The sequence below is a fragment of the Sceloporus occidentalis genome, unplaced genomic scaffold (genome assembly GCF_023333645.1).
Source record: "Sceloporus occidentalis isolate IW3139 unplaced genomic scaffold, rSceOcc1.0.p SCAF_4, whole genome shotgun sequence".
Taxonomy (NCBI): Eukaryota; Metazoa; Chordata; class Lepidosauria; order Squamata; family Phrynosomatidae; genus Sceloporus; species Sceloporus occidentalis.
In genome coordinates, this window is record NW_028316984.1 from 118,702,206 (window position 1) to 118,722,387 (window position 20,182).

The window sequence follows — 20,182 nt, forward strand, 5'->3', positions numbered from 1 at the left end:
ATGATTTACACAAGGAACCAGTTTTCTCTTACCTGTGCTCCAACTCTCGGATTGAGAGAATGACACCAGAAGTTGATGCCCGCTGCTGTAGTGTGGCCAGAAATGTAAACTCACTTTTATTCCTAAATAGCTGGATTAGCTTCTCACTTGTGTGGGGCGCAGCATGGATTTCTCTGTCTACAGCTAAAAAAAAGTAATAGGGAGGAAGAAGAAGAGGGGAAGAAGCACACTGTAAAAACGTTTTAAGAAAATATTTCTCACTTTTGTCTTTTGCAAATATTTTATTCACTGCCCACCACGTGCTACTGCTTCTCTCATGCAACGTGAACACAAAAAACATCAGTTTTATCTGTGTGCCCTATCTGTCACATTGACAAGTTCACAATCAGGCATTCACTGATTTTCTGACAGCATTTCTGACAGGGGATGCTGAGGCATTCAAGCTGTGAGCAGATTACATTGCTGATTCATGAGATGAGCTGAAAGAAGATAATAGGCTCCCAAATTCAGAAGGTCTGACTGCTCCTGAATCACTTGGTAAACTCACATTTCAGTTTTACCACTGTCTCCATTATTATTCTTCCTTAATATGCCTGGAGAATATGTCCTTAGCCTTTATTTTATGTGCAGGCAGAGATACATTATTGCCACATCCTCTTTCTATATACCTTTGCCTCTCAGATCTATTTATTTTAATATACTGCCACACAGTGTGTGATGGGAACAAGCATCATTTCTGGGACGTCTCGGTTCAACAAACAACTCACGGCTTCCATGAAATATTTATTAGATCACAACCTGTTGTTTAGAGATGCATACCACTCCCTGGTGAAGAAGGAAGAGGCACCATCTCCACCAAGTCATGTTTCCTGTAGGTCTTGTTAGCTTAGACTGCCGTTGCCACGGAGGATAAGAAAAAAAAAATGAAATCAACAGATGACAACTACATTAAAGAGAATGAATCACCCACCTTTCAACCTACATTTCTGTTCTGCTACTTTTCAAAACACCAGGTCTGTCACATAGTTTGGGGATTTGTGTCAGGTTCTCTCCCTGTATTCCATTACTAGTTTAAAAAAAACAACTACTGTGCATTCTCTTTTTGTGAAGGTTTTTAAGAACAGAATTTCAAGGCTAGCATCTAATTAATTCCTTCTGTGATGGAACAGATTTGGTAAATAGAATCAAGATCGGATTCCTTTCCTTCTGTGTGCAATCCCTTTATTTCCATTCTGCCCTATGTATCCTTAAAAGCTGCACAGATTATTCGGGAGCTCAGGAATAAATTGAAGAATGACAGTAGAATCAGAGGCTGGAGGCTGGAGTTAAGGTAGGGAAATCCCATCATATAAATATTTATATTTCAGCCAAGACTAGATTCCAAGCTGAGCACAGCCCTTTCCTTAGCATGGTCCACAATCACTGATGTACGAAAAAGTGAATGTGCTACAGTTTCACAGGTCTCTCTCTCTCTCTCCCCAGACCTGTGGATCAGAAAACAAAAGAATAGAGCAAGTGCTTTGTTCTCTATACTTACTGCACGAACCTCAGTTCTTCAAAGAAAGACCTACCATACATATCAGTAATTCCTTTGTAAACCACCCAGAGATTACACAATGTGTGCAATCAAAAGCTGGCAATAATTTGCACACATAGCAGGTAACCATGAGTAGCAGAGTCACATGTTGCAATCAGTCTGCACATCCACGTGCATTATATTATCAAGGAATTAAACAGGGGGAATACTTTTCAGGAGAACACTTATTGATTTGTAAATGAGAGTCTAGAATAGTAATTTAAATGTTCTTTCTATATGATGAAGGTGATATCAAACATTGACAGAAGGCAATGCAAGCAAACTAATATTATTCACTGTGGGCAAGCAGAATCCTATTGCTTTTATTCTTTGCTTATAAGCTTCTAGAAACATTTGGATGTCCACTGTTTCAAACAGAGTGCTGGACCACACATTTGCTGCTACAAGACCCATTTTGCAGAAGACAAAACAATTAGGCTAAGACCCTCATATCTCCAAGCATGATCCAGAGATTCCAAGTGACATCCCCACCACCACATCTTTGCAGCAATAGCTTCAATCTTTTTTTAGCTTGTAAATGGAAGAACTTGCTTTTATAACAGTGCTCCATTTTCAGCTTAGATCTATAATTGAATGTGCAGCATATAATGAGAGATTTTATCTTAGATACCCTAGACTTTACTTAGATATATGACATGCCTCTAAGTTTAATACAAATGTTGTAAGACAGTATGGTTTAAAAGGTAGAGTAAGGGCCAGATGAGGGTAGGAGTTGTATAGCCTTCCAAATGCTGCTTAACTGCATCTTCCAGGAGTCTAAAATCCAATAGTAATAAATATTGGGGATTATGGTTCAGCAACATCTAGAGGGCCACATAATTGTCATCCCTGGCCTAATTAGACTGATATTAAATGGGAGATTTGGCAATATTCCTCTCAAGGCAACTCTTCAAAGGAATTATTTTTATCAGGATCACAGCAAAAGAAGGAGTTAATTCCCCTAACCACTTGGTTTAATCCTCATAATTATTACTGCTAGCTATTCTTTGATTTTTATAAAATGTACACTATGTTCAAGGACACATTTAACTTCACATATTTTTTGGTCATAAGTAAAAGCACTATGAAACAAGACCTAATCTAATTTTACACCTCCTTCTGCTTAAAATGGTTTACACTAGCCAAGAAGTACAAATTCTACACTGGAAACTGTACTTGCAAGTCCTGGAGCAGTCCAGGATCTATCAAGTGTAATGCCAGGTTTTATAATTGCCTCAAGGAGCTCAGGTGGGGCTGGCATTTGATTCTTGTTAGGTGCCACCTACCTTTAATTTAGCTAGGCTTCTGAAAAGTCTTATATCTCAGAGAAAGATTAAACTAATCGTACTACTAAGAGCCAAAAATCAGTAGTACAGGATGTTGATTTTTTTAAACATTTTGCCAAAGCCATGAGAATGGGAGCAAGGAGAAGGGAATCATAGAACTTGATAGGCAGGATGCCACTTCTTTGTAAGGCACAGAGATTGGTATACTGAAATTCACAACAGTGAAAGTTAATCCATATTATACCACAGATAGTATTGTTACAGCTATGGTGTGGTGGAGGTGGTAACTATTGCAGAAAAAACAAGAACAAAAAAGAAAGGTGTTGCAATTGTATGCTTTCCCTAAACCACACCCTGGCTTCATACTCATTTGTTTGCATTAGAAGTTTTTTTAAAAAATTGGAGGAAATGTTTTCTGCCATTTTGAAAATGGCTTCTGACCTATTTCCACATTCATCTGTGATAATTTCATTACTTTTTCAAAAATAAATAAATAAAAATATAAATATAAAAGAAAATTTCATTAAGATGGAAACACGCTGGTACTTAACTCCTGTAAAAATAAACACAATATACAAACTGGACAAAAAAAATTTTTGGAAGTGCGGAAAAGCTACAGGATCATGGTTTCATTGATGGTGGGAATGACTCCATGTAAGAAATTACTGGAAAGGCATACACAAAGCAACAAGTACAACCCTGGGAACTAAATTTCAAATGCTTCCAAAAATATATTTATTAAACATGGTGAACAAAGCTGCTAATGTAAATATAGGTAAGAAATAGAGACAGTTACTATATATGATGTCCATGGCAAGAATAGTTCTTGCGCAGAAATGGAAAGAAAAGGTAATTCCAGATGTACATACATGGCTTCTAAAAAATTTTAGAAGTCATTGACATGCATAAATTAACACAAGCAACCAATGGGAAATCCTTGGAGAATATAGAAGAGGACTGGGACTGTCTGCTAGCTTATTGTAAAAATAAATGGACCGTTACAGCCCAAAAGATCAAGACCGAGAAGTAAACTTAGGTTTGACATCTCTGAAAGAATATAATGTGTGAATAAACACTAGATCCAGGGAAAAAAAAGCTGACAAGTTCTAGAAGGTCATGATTGTAAGTTATAAGACATGTAATTCAGAATACTCATATAAAGTGAAAATGAAACAAGACTGAAGAGATCTGTTTGTGTGCATAACTAAAGATTATAATAAGTTAACTTCAAGAGATATCAATTTTTTTCTTCTGTAGCAAATGTGGGTAATAAGACTTTTGTATTATAACATTGTACTATTCTTGAAGTTTCTATAAAAAATAAATCATAAAAAATATAAATAAATAAATAAATAAAATTATTTAATTTATGTTTTCTAAAATATGCTTTTTATTTCAAATGATACTTTTTAAAATGGCTGTTGTGTGTTTTTCAAGTTGCTTTTTTCATACTAAAGGGAAAGGGTTGATCTTTTAAGACAATGATTCTCAAATGGTGGGGCATGATGCCCAGGGGGATGTGAGAGTTGATCAAGAGTGGTTGTTGGGTGCCTTCAAGTCATTTCCAACTTATGGCAACGCTAAGCCAAACTTATCATGGGGTTTTATTGGCAAGATTTCTTTAGAGGAGGTTTTCCATAGCCTTTCTCTAAGGCTGAGAGCATATGACTTACCCAAAGTCACCCAGTGGGTTTCATGACCAAGCTGGGAATCGAACCCTGGTCTCCAGAGTTTTAGTCCAACACTCAAATAAGTAAAATATTAAAATATAAATATACATGAAGGTGTGAATGAAAATATGCACACTGCATAAAAAATTTATTCACATACTCCATCAAGTGGGGGATAAAACATTTAAATAGTACTATTTTCAGGTAAACAAAATACATTACATTATGAGTATTTTTGTATGAAAGTGTCATGTTGGCCCCATAGCTGCAGAGACAGAGGAAAGGATGAACTTGAGAGGTTGACAGAAATGGCCTTCATGTGTGGGTTGTCTTTGGAAACTCCTCAGGACCTAGTGGTTCATAATTATATAAATTATTTTAAAGGATTTTCTTCTTTCTTTTTTTACAAAACAAAAACAACTGTATGCTGAAAAAGTAGATATGTGCTATGTTAAATTATTCATTTTCATAAAGAAGATTGAAAAACTTAATCAATTTTCTCCCCACTACCAGACATTTTAGAAATCTATTTATTATTTTATTTACTTAATTTATACCCCACCTTTCTCCCTCTGTGGCATCCAAGGTAGCATACAACATTTTAAAGCACAATACAATAAAAAAGAAACCTCATAGTACACAAGTTAAAACACAATTAAATATTATTTTTAAAATTCTATTTTAAAAACACAAGTTAGTGAGGAAGCCAATGAGTTCTCCTGGAGAAGGGAGTTCCATAACTTGGGAGCAGCCACTGGGAAGGCTCTATCACGTGTTCTCACCACATAGAATCATAGAATCATAGAATCGTAGAGTTGGAAGAGACCACTAGGGCCATCCAGTCCAACCCCCTGCCATATTTTCAAAGACATCTTGAGGAGGAGGAGAAAGAGAACCTGTGGCAGCAAGGATCCTCTACAGGAATACTGTCAAGAGTTTCCCACATCACTGTGTACCTCACATGATATCAAAAGAGGGAGGGGGAGGCAAGTGAGTTTCAGATGTAGCTTCACCAGCACCATTGTTCTGTTAGTTGACATACTCATGCACCAGCTATCAGAGAACAGGTGGCAATGATGATTCTCCTTCCTGAGCTGCCTCCCTTCTCAGTTTATGGGAACAAAACATAGGTGATTCCAGGGAAGGAGTGGAAGAGTAGTTCTCAAGTCTATTCAAAGACTGGGGAGGAGAACAATAAAGAGCCTTGAAGAGGATTCTCCTTTTCAGGATATTCCAAAAAAGAGATATAAACTAAACAAAATCTATAAAGGGGGTTGTGCTCTCTAGCCTCTAAAGGTCCTGTTTCTACATCTGCATTTAAACAATAAAGAGGTGAAATTGGATCAGTGACTTTAGAGAGGTAATGTAACATGTAGAATTTTCATCTCATTTTGTGAGATATATCTCCTCAGCTAGCACTGGCAATCCTAACAACCATTGCTAAAGCAACCAATGTCACCTCCCCAAAATTTGTGGATTGGGAAAACAACGATGTTATTATAAATTCAGTTATTGTTTCAGACAAATGAGCCCTTCAAAAACTGAACTTTAAAAAACTATTTTGTTTGCTTACTTCAAAAGTTAGTTGCATCCTCAACTGAAGCACAGCTTTGACAGAAGTGTGGTCTTGGGTGACAGATGAGAAACTAATTTGTGTTTATTGTCCAAGAAACTGTGAGCCAAAGCCTTATGAAGTTTTCACACTCATTTCATCAATACATTGGTCTCATTCATGCTCAAATTATTTGTTAAAACACAACCCTTGCTTTGTAAAATATTGTCCGCAGCAACCCCATTTTAAAAAGCATAGGTTTATGAAAATTTTCCATTCATGGTTTGCTGGAACATTTTGGAACTATACCTAAGTGGTACCTAAGATCCAGTATGGTGTAGATGTTTGAGCACTGGATTATTACTCTGGAGACCAGGCTTTGAATTCCCTTGTAGCCAAATAAACACACTGGCTGACCTTGGGCAAGTCACACTCTCTCACCTTCAGTGGAAGGCAAAGGCAAACCCACTCTAAACAAATCTGGCCAAAAAAAGGAAAAAAAAGCCAACCCTGTAATAGGGTTCCCTTAGGGTTGCCACAGGTAGGAAACAACTTGAATGCACATAACAACATGCCTAAGTAATTCCATTGCAGGAGTGGAGTGCAACAACAACTAGCAAAATGAAAGATTGGTGTACAATGCGGAGGGTGAATCTCTTTAACCTGACTTGAGGATTCAACTATAAGTCAATGTCAAATCCTGCTAGCAATCTGTCGAAAGACTCTGAAAAGGAAAACTAATAAAAGATTTGCAATAGACACTTCAAAACTTCCCAAACCAATGAACAAGGGCAATAAAACACCATTTATATAGGCAACCACTTGGTGCACAGACACACCAAGCAAAAGCGATCTGGATTCTTGCATAATTTAGGATCTTCTATGCAGTGTTTTCCAATTACATGCTCTCAAAGCTATCACCTTCTGGGTACTTCAGCTGCAGCTACTTCCAAGCCATTATAACTCTTAGGGACACAATCCAAACAGGGTCCCCATACAGACAGGAGAAAAGGATCCCTTTATCAGGTCTCAGGTATTCAGCCCAGTCTTCAGTCTCCATCGCTATGAGGATAACTAATGATAGATGTTTATATAACTATATTTCCTTGTATCTGTTGTACAGAGTATTTGCTGAAGTCCATTGGAAGCAGTTGCCAAGCAATTTTAAGCAACATACTGAGCTACTGGATCACGTTGGCTTGCTTCACCTTAAATCCCTTGTCCAGAATAGAAAGAATGTACTTGTGCAATGCATCATAAGACAATGAGAGGAAATGCTTCTGTCTTTTCTGGTAGAATTTAGTAGTATTAGAAATGGAAAATATTATGGTTATAATAGATAGAAAACCAAGTATAGTATTGCTATCACTATATAATGATGTAAAATTGAAAAAAGAAGAAAGAAGTCTTATAACAAATTTACTTACAGCAGCGAGATTAATCATAGCGAGAAGTCGGAAAATGAAAATAAATGTGGAACTGGAGGATTGGTATAAAGAAGTCTGGCGAATAGCAATTAATGATAAATTAACATGTAAACTGAAAGTGAAAAAAGGATTATGGAAAAGAAATGATTTTGATGAAATATGGGGGAAAATTATTGAAAAAGTATTAAGAAAAGAAGATGGAAAATTACCTTCATGAGATGAATTAAAATTTTGGTTGGATTATATGGATGAGAATGGCTCCGGGGAAGGGGTGCACTGAGGTGTTTTTAGTATAAAATAAAGTGTTAAAGCATATTTGGATATGAAGAAACTGTAACATTTTGTATTGTAAAACTTAAAAATATTAATTAAAAAAAAGAATGTACAAGCTCCAGAGTAAGAGCCGGTATAGACCGCCATGAAAAGCCAGCTTCCAGCCAGCTTGGGAACGTGGCATATGCACAATGCATGCCCCCAAGCCAGCTGGAAGCTGGCTTCACACTGCCTAGCTGCCCGTATGGCAGCCAGCTTCAGGGCGCTCTGGCGGTGTGTCATTTACACAATGCACACCACAGGAGCACCATAAAGCCGCGCCAGGACAGGAAAAGCCAGCTTTTTTGCCAGCTTGAAAAGGAGTGGCATTTTGTCACCTCTTTTGGGGCTGGCAAAAAGCCAGATTGGAACTGCAATGTGCAGTTGCCACAGACCCAATAAGGCTCTCTCAGGGGTGGTAAGCCGTTTGGGTCAGTCTGTTTTGCCCCTAAGTGTCCAATTCACTTACAGTCAGAGTTTTGACAAAATGCTACACATCTGTGCACTGGAGCAAAGATTCAAAGCAACAAATAACATTTATTTGCATTCTGTTGCATCCTAAAATATACAATACTAGGATGTGTGGAACTGAAAGAAGCTTCTTTATGTCTGCTCCACAACTAGCTGACAGACCTTTCTGAGACTTTTCCTTATGAAAAATTGAATATTTTTATTTATTCATTTTTAAAAAAAACTTCAAGTCTACTTTGGGGGGGGTATTATTAAATATGTTATATAAGAAACAACTGTAACTAAATTTCAGTGATATGGGACACAGTCCTACTTATTTTGTTTGTTTGCAGGTTGTCAGTTAGTAATGTTTATTTATAAAAACCCTTTTCACCAAAGAGTGAAACATCAAACATGTGCAGTCAGACGATAAAACAGAACACTATAAATATAAATAAAACACAACATCCCATGAGCCACCAAAGCAACTTCAGGCATATCTTAGCAAGCAGCTTAATCCAGTGAATCAAAGAGGAAGGTCTTCAACCCCTTATGAAAAAGTGTGAGATCCTCCTCCAGCCAGTGGTCCAAAGGAAGACTATTCCACAAATGTGGTGCCAAATTTTTAAAGGCTCTCAGCCTTGACAAGGCTGCGCATGTTGTTGTAAGAGACAATAATTTTTTGCCTTAAATTCCTAGATACATCATACCATGCTAACTGAACTGCCAGGTACTAGGGGACAAATCCAAAGCCCTTAATACAAAAACCAAAAGTTTGAAAAGGAGCCTGGTCTGAATCAGTGAAGGGATCTACAGGGGGAAGAAACATGTGAATATTTGGGGTGATTTAAAACAAACTTAGATGGTACTGTTCTGAATCAAGGCCAGTTGAAGAAGATAGTGAGAAGGCAAACCCAGCAGTAGACTATTAAAATAATTCAAGTATGACAATCAAATGGTCCGTCTCGATGGTCAAAATCCTACAGATGAATTGCATGCCTGTGTGTCACCCCAATAAGGGAGCTCAAGGACAAATGATCATCCAACAGGAATTAGAAGTTCCTGACATCCAAAACAGCCCTAAAAACACAGTGGAGTGAATGAAAGAGGAGCTACTGAATGGGCAGGCTGAAGCACCAAGATCTCTGTTTTTTCCATATTCAACTTAAGACAGTGGGTGGTCATCCACAAAGAAATTCTTGACAAACAATCCATCATGGGCATTGACTGATTTAAAACACTGAAAAATCTGTGTGACATCCACATAAATATGATATTGAAAACCAAAATATGAAATAAAAAAATCCAAGAGGAAGAAAGAAGAGGATCCAAAACTGGTCCTTGTGGCATTGGATGCCCAAAATGAAAAAGAGCAGGAACAATCAAACAAAAAAAGATGTAAACCAGGAAAAGGTGTTCCCCATTGTTCCCAATTACAGCAAATCTGATGATCCAAAGGTTGCAAAAAGATTCAACAGTCAGCACAGATGTTTGATATTAACTCTTAGTCACTAGAATATCATTTACTATATGAGTCCAGACTGCTTCATTCGAGTGACCTATACAAAACCTTGATGGAAATGAGTCAAGGAGATCATTTGTAGTCAGATAAGGCAACAACTGGGAAAAGGCAGCTCTCTATAAAAATTTGGAGTTGACTGTGAAAGCTTTTAAAAATTCAGAACTTTATCACACATCAAAAACTGTAGGCTTTTTTACAGTGAAGCAAGAATGGTTAAGCCATCTAGCCATCCTGTTTACTGAATGAGAACTTCCAAGGGAAATTGGTGTGGGTAGAGACAAAAAAAAAAAAAAAAGATTTTGCTAGAAAAAAAATGCTTCAGACCTAATTGGTCTAGTGTTGGCAGCAATGTCATATCATTGGAATAACTTTTAAAAAACTGATAAGATAAAAAAGGTAAAGGTATTCCCCATCAACAATTGTGTCAAGTGGTTTCCAACCATAGGGGGCGGTGTTCATCTCAGGTACTAAGGCGAATAGCCAGTGTTGTCAGAGTCTACTCTGTGATCATGTGGCCAGCATGATTGCACAGAACGCTGTTTACCTTCCCACCAAAGTGGTACCTATTTATCTACTTGCATTTGAATGCTTTCGAACTGCTAGACTGGCAGAAGCTTACTCCATCATACAGCACCCAGGCCTTGAACTGCCAACCTGCTGATCTTGCAAACAACAGAGTCAGTGTCTTAGCCACTTGAGCCACCACATCCCTTGATAAAATAAACTTTTCATTTAAGAACTAAAAAGTTGTAGAACACTTAGCAAACGTTTTGAAATCTCAGACTGGGTGTAGAAAAGCCAGGTATTTTTCAAACTTGTAGAATATGGATAAGTAATTTCCGAATTAAAGCATTTTTTTTCATGTTTACATACTCTGAAGGCACTAGATCCCATCTGATCTTGGAAGATAAGCAGGGTCAGCCCTAATTAGTCCTTGGACATCATAAAATACCAGGTGCTGTTGGCTATATTTCAGAGGAAGGAACTGGTGAAACAACCTGAGTATTCTTTTCCCAAGAAACCTTATGAAACTCACAGGGTTGCCCTAAATCAATAGGTAGCTTAAAAGCATATACACATACATATGAAGGGATTGTGGTGTTAATAAGGTCCCTTTTACAAATCTGTATGATGACTGGGCTCTGGACCTATCAGAGCATTCTCCTCAGCACTGAATGATTTCCTGTGCTTTTTCAATGATCCCATTAATTCTGAACAGGACTTGTGCAGAAAAGCTTTTCAGTAAAGCAACATTTTGGCAATGCATGTTTGTGCCATTTTAGGCTACCTTATATATTCAACTATAAGTCAAGAAATATACACCCTAAAATGGACTCCAAAATCCTAGACAGACTTATACATGGGGCAATATGATAAAATATTAAGTAAATAGGAGTAAAAGAGACTCACTGGTGGAAGGTTGGCCAGGCAGAGTCCTCCCCTGAAAGCCCTCCTTCCAGGCTCCACATGCAAGCCTGGCCCCAATTGCTCCAAATGTTACTGAGAGCCCTTTCCTGTCACCAAGGCTTCTCCTTCTCCCAGGCGGGGCTTCCATTTGAGAGCCCAGGGATGGCCATTTGGCCTCTGGGGTTCCATAAAAACTAAGACCGGAGGCAATTACTGGGATCTGGTTTAAAGCAACCCCTTCTTCTTTTTCTCCATGGCGGCCCCCTCCCCCCACCTTGGATGCCACTCGAGGTACATCCAAGGTGGGGAGGAGGCTCAGGAAGCAAGAGCTAACCCTCCACTCTTCCCTCCACCTTGGATGCCTCTCAGGATACATCCATGGTGAGGAGGAAGCCCAGGGAGCCAGAGTGGAGCCAGGTGAAGGGCAGAGTGGAGGGTTAACTCTGGCTCACTGAGCCTCCTCCCCACCTTGGATGTATCCCAAGAGGTATCTATGTTGGAGGGGAGAGAGGAGGTTTAGCTCTGGCTCCCTGAGCCTTCTCCCCACCTTGGATGTATCCCAAGAGGCATCCAAGGTGGGAGGAGGGGGACCGCCAAAGAGAAAAAAAGAAGATGGGCTGCTTTAAACCAGATCCTCGATCCCAGTAGTTGGAGAGCTTTCAGAGGAGGGCTCTGCCTGGTCAACCTTCCTCCAGTGAGTCTCTTTTATTAATCCCCTTATGCCCCTAGGTTTTGCCCTCAATTTATCCACTGGTCAAATTCCCTGATTTTGGCCCCAAAAGCTGCCAACGACTTATACACGGGGTCAACTTGTAGTTGAGTATATACGATATACATTTTTAAATTCTATACATAAAGCACAGTAATATAATATTACAATATAATGGATTAGAATTCTAACTTACTAGAGCACAAGGACTATATCACTTTCATTCTGAGCAAAATGAAAATCAAAGCTACTTTTAAAATACACAAACACACACAGAGACAAATAAGCTACGCAAAAGAGCTCCTGGACTGCAGGAATATTCCCTCAATATTATTGAATGCACTTTAATTTAAGATACAATCCAAACAAGGTTGATTTTTTAAAAGTCTAATTATTTCAAGAGACCGTTAAACACATGCCTTTTGTTTCCCAAATAATGAAAATTAAAACCTTTTTAAAGTTTGACAGGGTTGTGCAATCTTTCCATTTAGTTAATCATTTTGAAAATGCAAGCTTGGCCCCCTCTACAGCTAATAATCTTTGGTTCCCTAAAACAATTTACAGTTGTTGCTGTTTACACACTCAGAACTGTTCCAACTTTTTAAAAAAATCAATGAGTAGGCACAAATACAATGCTGTATAATGTTTAGCAGGATATCTAGTCTCCCTTTCTCCCCTAAAATGTCAGGACTATCTACTCAACCTCCTTATTACCACCAGACTGCACAGCATCACTGCAAACTCCACAGGTTCTGCTGACCAAATAGCTTGAATGATTCAAGCAAGCTAAAACCACAATTAGGGTGGCCATCTATCTTACTTTACAGACACAGTCCTCTCTCTATAGGGTTGCCAATTGCAAAGGTCCAGTTGAAAGATAATGAACTACCAGAAGAAAGGATAGAGGCTTGAAGCTGATCATTAATTGCTGGCGCTTAGACAGCAGACTAAGCAGAAAGAAAGGCTAGTTATCCCTGGCAAGGGATGTGTTGCATTGTATCTCAATGGTTTTATTCTTGTTTCATTCATAACAATTATCAATATAAATTAGCATATGTAGATCTTATGCTAATCCATGTCCCATTGTTGGTGGTGCATATTCAATTCATGGATATTTAATTCATGCATCTAATTTTGACCACCTAATATTATTATTATTAACCTTTATTTATAGAGCGCTGTAAATTTACACAGCGCTGTACATACAATCTTTTTAATTGGACGGTTCCCTGCCCTCAGGCTTATTGGTGGAGCAGAGGCAATTCAGGCATCTAATGACATGGGGATTTGTTTATCTCATCAGAATAGCTATGTCTCTAAGGCATTAAAATGAAGGGGCTTTCATACATCAGTCCCCCTCTGAATTGCCTATTTACATACTTATTTCTTATGGTCCAAAAGCAAACAATGCAGACATAAGAATTAACTACAGTTTTGGACCCTCCAATGTGGTGTCAAAATTGCCAAAGTGGCATGAGAAACAACCACAGGCAGCAGCAACAGCTATCATACAGCTACCATTGACAGAGTAAGCAGCCCTTTGAGCAGCAGCGTCACTATCTGGGCTGTCAGCCAGTGCAAAGGTGTCATCTGGGAATGGCACATGTTCATCCCTCCTGCACAGAAAAGGGAGGAGGGCCCAACTGAGTGTCACCTGTCCTCTGGGGTGTCACCCATTTTGGTCTGAACCCGCCACATCCCTTCTATGATGCCACTGTCTCTGAATGCTCCATGTTTGCAAGAATGACAGGAAAGGCTATAAGAGAAAGGTGCTTGCTTGAAGAAATACCTAAGTAAATGTGTCTAACTTGTTAAAGCAGTTCATGGCCAATACATGACAAGGGAATGTGCACATGTACAGAATCTTGGGATTTCTGGTTAAGTTGCTAGTCATTCTAAACTAAAAGCACTTGGTGTGCCTGAAGTAGCACTTGAATAATACTTCATACTTTGTAAGTGCCATAAGCCTCAGAAGTGTCAAGAATAAAATAAAAAAATAAAAACAGTAGCATGCTGCAAGAAACAGTGTCTGTTATCTGTTGAAAACAGTTGACTCCTTGCAATAAAATCCCACTTTCATAGGTAATATGGAGTATTACTTTATCCAGTCATCTTCAGTAAAATATTACTTTCTCACCTGAATGATAATGCCAGCTCAGCACAATACACAAAGAAATAAAAATGACATTCAGAAGAAGCTCCACTAAGGTGGCTGTTTTCTACCCTTTAATCTGAAACACCAGAGATTATTTTAGTGAAATCACTATGCTCCTGAAATCAGAATCATGTGAGTACTAAGTAGCTTAGTGTATTCATTTGAACAAGTAGTGGAGTCTCATTCTCCACATCAAAAGGGGTTATTCTGAATAGTACAATTTAACAGAGGTTTATAGTTACCTCAGCAAAAACATTCATGGGGCAAATTGTAGTTGAAAATATAATCTTGCTACCATTTTCTGTCTGCATCAGCATGATAGATCAATTATAGCTGCCCTGAAACTTTACACAATGCTACCTCCATGTGAGTTTCCAAAAATATAGAAAATTATTTTTCTTTTAATGGAGGTATTTTGCTAGTGTTTGGCTGAATTCCAGCAGAACCTGGAATTCAGAATCCATGAGAAAAAAGCAGTTTTCTCTAACACACATACTAGCACACACACGTTTAGGTAGAAAGTAAAGCATGCACTGATAAACAGAGATAGATTCTTCCAGCTGCATGTAATGTTCAACAGGCAAAATGGCTGGGGGCAAATGTCTTAAGAAAATCTTTGAAAACAATTAACTTTAGATTTATTCAGCATTAATGAATGCATGTGGAAGTAGGAAAAAGAAGGGACAGCAACCCTGCAAAAGAAGTGCACCGCAAAACTGGGATGTTATTGAGTCCATGCTTGTGATTCTCCCTCATGTCCAGATCACTATTACAGTATGTGAGTTTTATTTGTTTTTTTGAGGATTTTTCAGCCAAAAATGTCAACGTGGACAAATTACCACAAACAAATGGTGGCCTGAATCCCCCTGCCTCCCACTACCTCAAAAAAGATCATAAATACCACAAAACCTTTTCAGCTGGAAAATGAAATCAGAAGCAATGTTATGCCATTTCTAGTTGTGCCAAAAATGATGCTTTGGCCCATCTGGAGAAGCAGAGGGTGATGGCTCTCATTTGCCCATGTCTAACATATAGAAAGCTTACTGTACCATTCAGCCATGGGGGGGGGGGGGTGAGAATACTTGAACTTTTATGTTGCCTGCTCCACAATCCCCTTCTCCCTTTCCTTTATTACTCACTCACAGTATGTTTCTGTCTGTATTATAACCTATATGCACAGGTACACAGATGTGTTAATTATTCACTGTATGGTTGGCTCAGCTCTGGTTTCTGACTTTTTGTTTATAAATAGTATTGATACACTTCTATACTTTCCTACCACCCGGGAGAGGTGAGTGGCTCTGTGTTTAGTCTGATCTCCAAAAGAACCATTTTAGGTCCAAAACATACCGCAGAAATAATCCAGTTTGAGACCACTTTAAGCACCCAGGCTCAGTGCTAGGGAAGTTTATTGTGGCACCAGACCTCTCTCACAGAGAAAGCTAAATGTCTCACAAAACTCCAGTTCCTAGAATTCCCTAGCATTGAGCCAGGGCAGTTAAAGTGGTCTCAAACTGGATTATTTCTGCAGTGTGTTTTGGAACTTAGTCCAGGCTTTAGCAGAGCTATCCAAAGTGCTGAACTCCAGCCTCCAAATAGTTTCAGCACTTTGTATTGAGCTTTTAGAGATCATGACTAAAGCCTGAAGTGGTCAGGCTTTAGCAGCCCCACTGAAACCAGAGCACCAACTTCCCATCAAGAAATTAAACTCAGAATGAGAATGTACAGAAAGAATAACTACTGTGGTACATAATGAAGACCTGCACTTCTTGTGGCAAGGGCAAGATCTTCCTGCATCCTGGCTGCTACAGACATAGATTCCTTAGGAACTCCTATCTAATTCATCTTTCTTTTCCACTCACATACAGTTATAATGACAGGCATTTTGCACAATGACAGGCATCAATCAATCAAAATATCTTCAAATTAGATTTAATTCAGATTTTAGATCTTCTATGGAATACATGACACCCCTAACTATAATTCAGTCACTATTTTGTCACCCACAGAACTATGTACAGCAGCAAGCCAACAATGGAAGTGTACAGACTGGCCAGAAATACCGGCCTAGGGCAGAGTGGGGGCATGACACCCATACGACACATGCCCCATCTCCACCCTCATGCTGGTGTGATGCCGCACACCACACCACACAGCAGGCAGCATCATGGTGCTTCTCTGGCACTGTGTCCAGATGATGCAGTGTCAAAGGAGCACCAAAAAACCACAGCACCAGCAACTACTGCATCCTTTCCACAGCACAGAAAGTAGCCGCTTTTTGCGGCTCCTTTTTATGCTGCAGAAAGGCCAAATTGGGACCATGGTATGGGGTTGCCGTGGCCCCAATCTGACGAAGAAAGAGGCAGCTGTAGGCCCCAAACTTTCCTTAGCACCACCACCAAGCAGGTAGGAAATCTGGAAGCCCTTAATGAACTAAAAACTATCAAAGGTCACTGAAAAGTTTGAGGTCAAAAAGCCTTTAGTATCCACTTCATAAGAAGAAACCACACAGAATTTGTAGGGAGGGGGTTCCATAATATATCAACCTTAATGGTGGGTGCAAGATCAGGGTCTCTGCCACTGATTTTAATGACCAGGCAAGGTTCTTATGGCTGCAGACTGTTTATCAAATACCATGATCTCAAACCATTCATGGATTCAATGATATGTAAATAAGAGGGTGTGTGAATGCTTCAAGTATGATGACCCCATGAATTTCATAAGGCTTTTTAAAAGTGAGGAATAGCCAGAGGTGGTTTTCCCAGTTCCTTCCTTTGAAATATAGCCTTCATTGGTGGTCTAACTGCTTTGTTTCCAACCCCTGAAGAAGGCCTTTTCTCATTAAGGCTGAAATGCAGTGGACATTTGGGATAAAAAAATACTGAATAAACAGTTGACCATCTCAGAGCACGTGGAGTTTGTCACCTCACTGTTTTCTGCCTAAATTTTCTGGCAATATGCCCAGGTCTTCTTTGTATTTAAGTTTCTTCAGAGACAGGTCAAGAGTTGGGGATGGGGAAAAAGATGTAGTGCAATCCCCACTGAAGGCTATGGTAAAACTGTGCATGATTCTAATGGATCTTGACTGAACTCCAAATCTCCTCCCCTATAGAAGGGGAGGAGACTTTGTCAAGAGTCAAGACTCTTGGGGAATAAGGGCTCCCCATATCTGCACTGATAGTTTCCTAATTACAAAACAGTTGTGATACAGGTCTCATTTGAAGTGTACATACATTATTATCACTAATTTAATTACTGGATTTATACCCTGCTTTTCTCCAATGGTACCCAAGGCAGCCAGAAATTATAACATCAAATACAATTAAAACATAAAAATTTAAAGACACAATTCTGAAAGGACCAACAGAAGAAAGAACAGCTACCCCCCACAGCATTTCCCCATAGCAACCCAGTTTAACTTTCCTAGCATTTCGTGAATAAGAATAAGAAGGACAACAGGGAAGGAGCATCTTAGAATTCACTTGATGGGAACTACACAGGCTGAAAGTCTGAGAAACAATTCTGTTGTGTCCTCTACAAACATGCCACAGGAAATAATGAGTCAGAAAGAAGGGCCTTCCCCAGAAGACCACAAAGTACAAGCAGGTTTATATATCTATCAACTGCCTTAGACCCAAGCTGTATAGGGTGTACCCAGAAATGACCAGACTAGTGGCCATAACAAAAGAGTTGTACTGGCTGGGGTCCAAAACATACTGCAGAAATAATCCTTTTTGAGACCGCTTTAACTGTCCTGGCTCAGCACTAGGGAATCCTGAGAATTGTAGCTTATTATGGCACTAGAGCTCTCTGACAGAGAAGACTAAATGTCTCATAAAACTACCTATCCCAGAACTAGCACTGAGCCAGGGCAGTTAAAGTGCTCTCAAACTGGATTATTTCTGCAATGTGTTTTGCACATAGGTGATGTTTCACACTTACCACAGTCAGCCTTATGTAACTCTCTTTTGATAGCAACCTGAAAAAAGTTAACAAAAGCATGTGCTCCTAATCTGGCATTTTCAGGAATTATGGTCATAATTAGTGCTAATTGTTTTGGAATACACAGGAGCATGGTTCTTATCAGTCCCTGAATTTCCAAAAGATCATCATCTGCAAATATACATGTGTACATTTTAAATGAGAACTGCAATGAAAATACTGTGTTTTTGTTGTTGTGTACCTTCAAGTTGTTTCTGGGGCTTAGAGTGTGTGACTCACCCAAGGTCACCCAGTGGGTTTCCATGGCCAAGCAGGGAACTGAACGCTGGTCTCCAAAGTTGTAGTCTAATGCTCAAACCACTACACTGTGCAGCCTCTGACATACTTTGTACTAATGTTGATGAGGTATTGCTGAAGTAGCTCTATGCTGGCAGTCTTCTCTCTCCACAGATCCTTCAAATGCTTTATGGGTTTGGCATTGCTATTTCTGCAAAGATTCATCCAATAACAAATGTGGGGCATCATGTTGAACAGCACTGCTTTACAATTTATGATTATTTGTAATAAATCACTTTTTATATGTTACTTCAAACACTGAATTTCAACTATAAGATCTGTCAGTGCTGAAATGCTCTGTGATTTTAATATGCAAACCTCCTACTGAGATGATGTCTCATTTTAATTATTGTTTCGGTTTAATGGGTTTTCATTAAATTAGAGGATAGAGCAATTACCAGGATGAACAGCTAATGTTTCCAAGGTAAGATCTCATTGCTCTGCAACAAAGACAGAGCTGCAACAGTAGCAAGCAAGAAGCATACTGCAATTTACATGTTTACCTTGCAAAACCATACAAAATTTCCTCAAACATTTTATCCCAATTGTCAAACTAGGGTAATTTATCACTGGTAATCTTTTGAAAAACTAACCTCTCATTGAAAATAGGACCATTTTAACTCATCATGCAACTCAGAATAAGCATTCTGTACATAAGAACCAGATTTCATCTAATATTGGAAACTAAGCAGGATCAGCCCTTGTTAGTACTTGGATGGGTGGCCACCAATGAATAACAGTTGCTGTAGGCTATAATTTAGAACAAGGAACTGGCAAAACTACCTCTGAATATTCCTTGCCTAAGAAAATCATTGGCTCGCCATCAACTGACAGGCAACTTGAAGGCACACTTCCATGTACAAGTGTGCATGCAGGCATGCATATATACACACACACACACACACACACACACACACTCAAAATACTGGAGGAGGGACAAATCTGGGACTAAGGCTACATCCACACTGGAGAAATAAACTCATTGGACACCACTTTAATTGCCAGGGCTCAGTGTCACAACGAATTACAATTCCCAAAATTCCATAGCATTGAGCCATGGCAATTACAGTGGTGTCAAACTGGATTATTTCTGTAGTGCAGATGCAGCCTAAGAGATTGCAAGAGTTGTTTATGACACAGAACACTCCTTCTCTTCTTCTTCATCTTCTTGTATGCCTTCAAGTAATTTCCAACTTATGGCAATTTCCAACCTAAGGAGACCCTGTCACAGAGTGTTCTGGGGCTGAGGATGTCTGACTCCACCCTAGGTCACCCAATGGGTTTTTATGTCCAAGTGGGAAAACAAACCCTGATATCTAGAGTCATAGTCCAGTGCCCAAACCACTACATTACATTGGTTCCTCATTTTAATCAGTCCATAGCCATTTTTAGCTATCTGGCCTGGCATCCAGTTTTGCTTTCAGGCAAATTATGATTGGCACAAATTAAAGTTTATCTAGTTGGTCTGTTAACAGTAATCTGCTTTGCCAAGAATTAGAAAGATATCTTTAGAAAGTATTAGAGCCATGCTCTTCATAAATAAAAAAAGCAAAGCAAAACCAAACAAACTTTATTCAATATTTTCAACTGAATAGTCACTGTCCTCAGAGTCATATTTACATTTAACTTTTACATAATGTTAAGGTTTGATATTCAATAGTAAATATCTGGAGATGAATTTTCCCACTATTTTTGGAACTTGATCCAGCACTTGCTGAGTTGACGTTCATGATTAACTTGATACTCGAATGAAAAAGTATTTTGACTGGTAGCATCTAAAATCATTAAATTTCTTTTCATACCATATTCCCTGTAAAATGGACTAAAAAGCAGCAAAT

At 38.9% G+C, this 20,182-nt stretch overlaps 1 protein-coding gene across 5 annotated transcripts in view; it reads right to left on the reverse strand.

Moving 5' to 3' along the window:
• The window catches only part of NELL1 (neural EGFL like 1), a 630,714-nt gene that overhangs the window by 551,341 nt on the left and 59,191 nt on the right, over window positions 1–20,182 (reverse strand). For all 5 annotated transcript variants that reach the window (XM_089521361.1, XM_089521359.1, XM_089521360.1 and 2 more), the window contains exon 3: window positions 33–183. In XM_089521361.1, coding sequence (XP_089377487.1) covers window positions 33–183 — 151 coding nt within the window. The remainder of the gene's footprint in view (window positions 1–32; window positions 184–20,182) is intronic.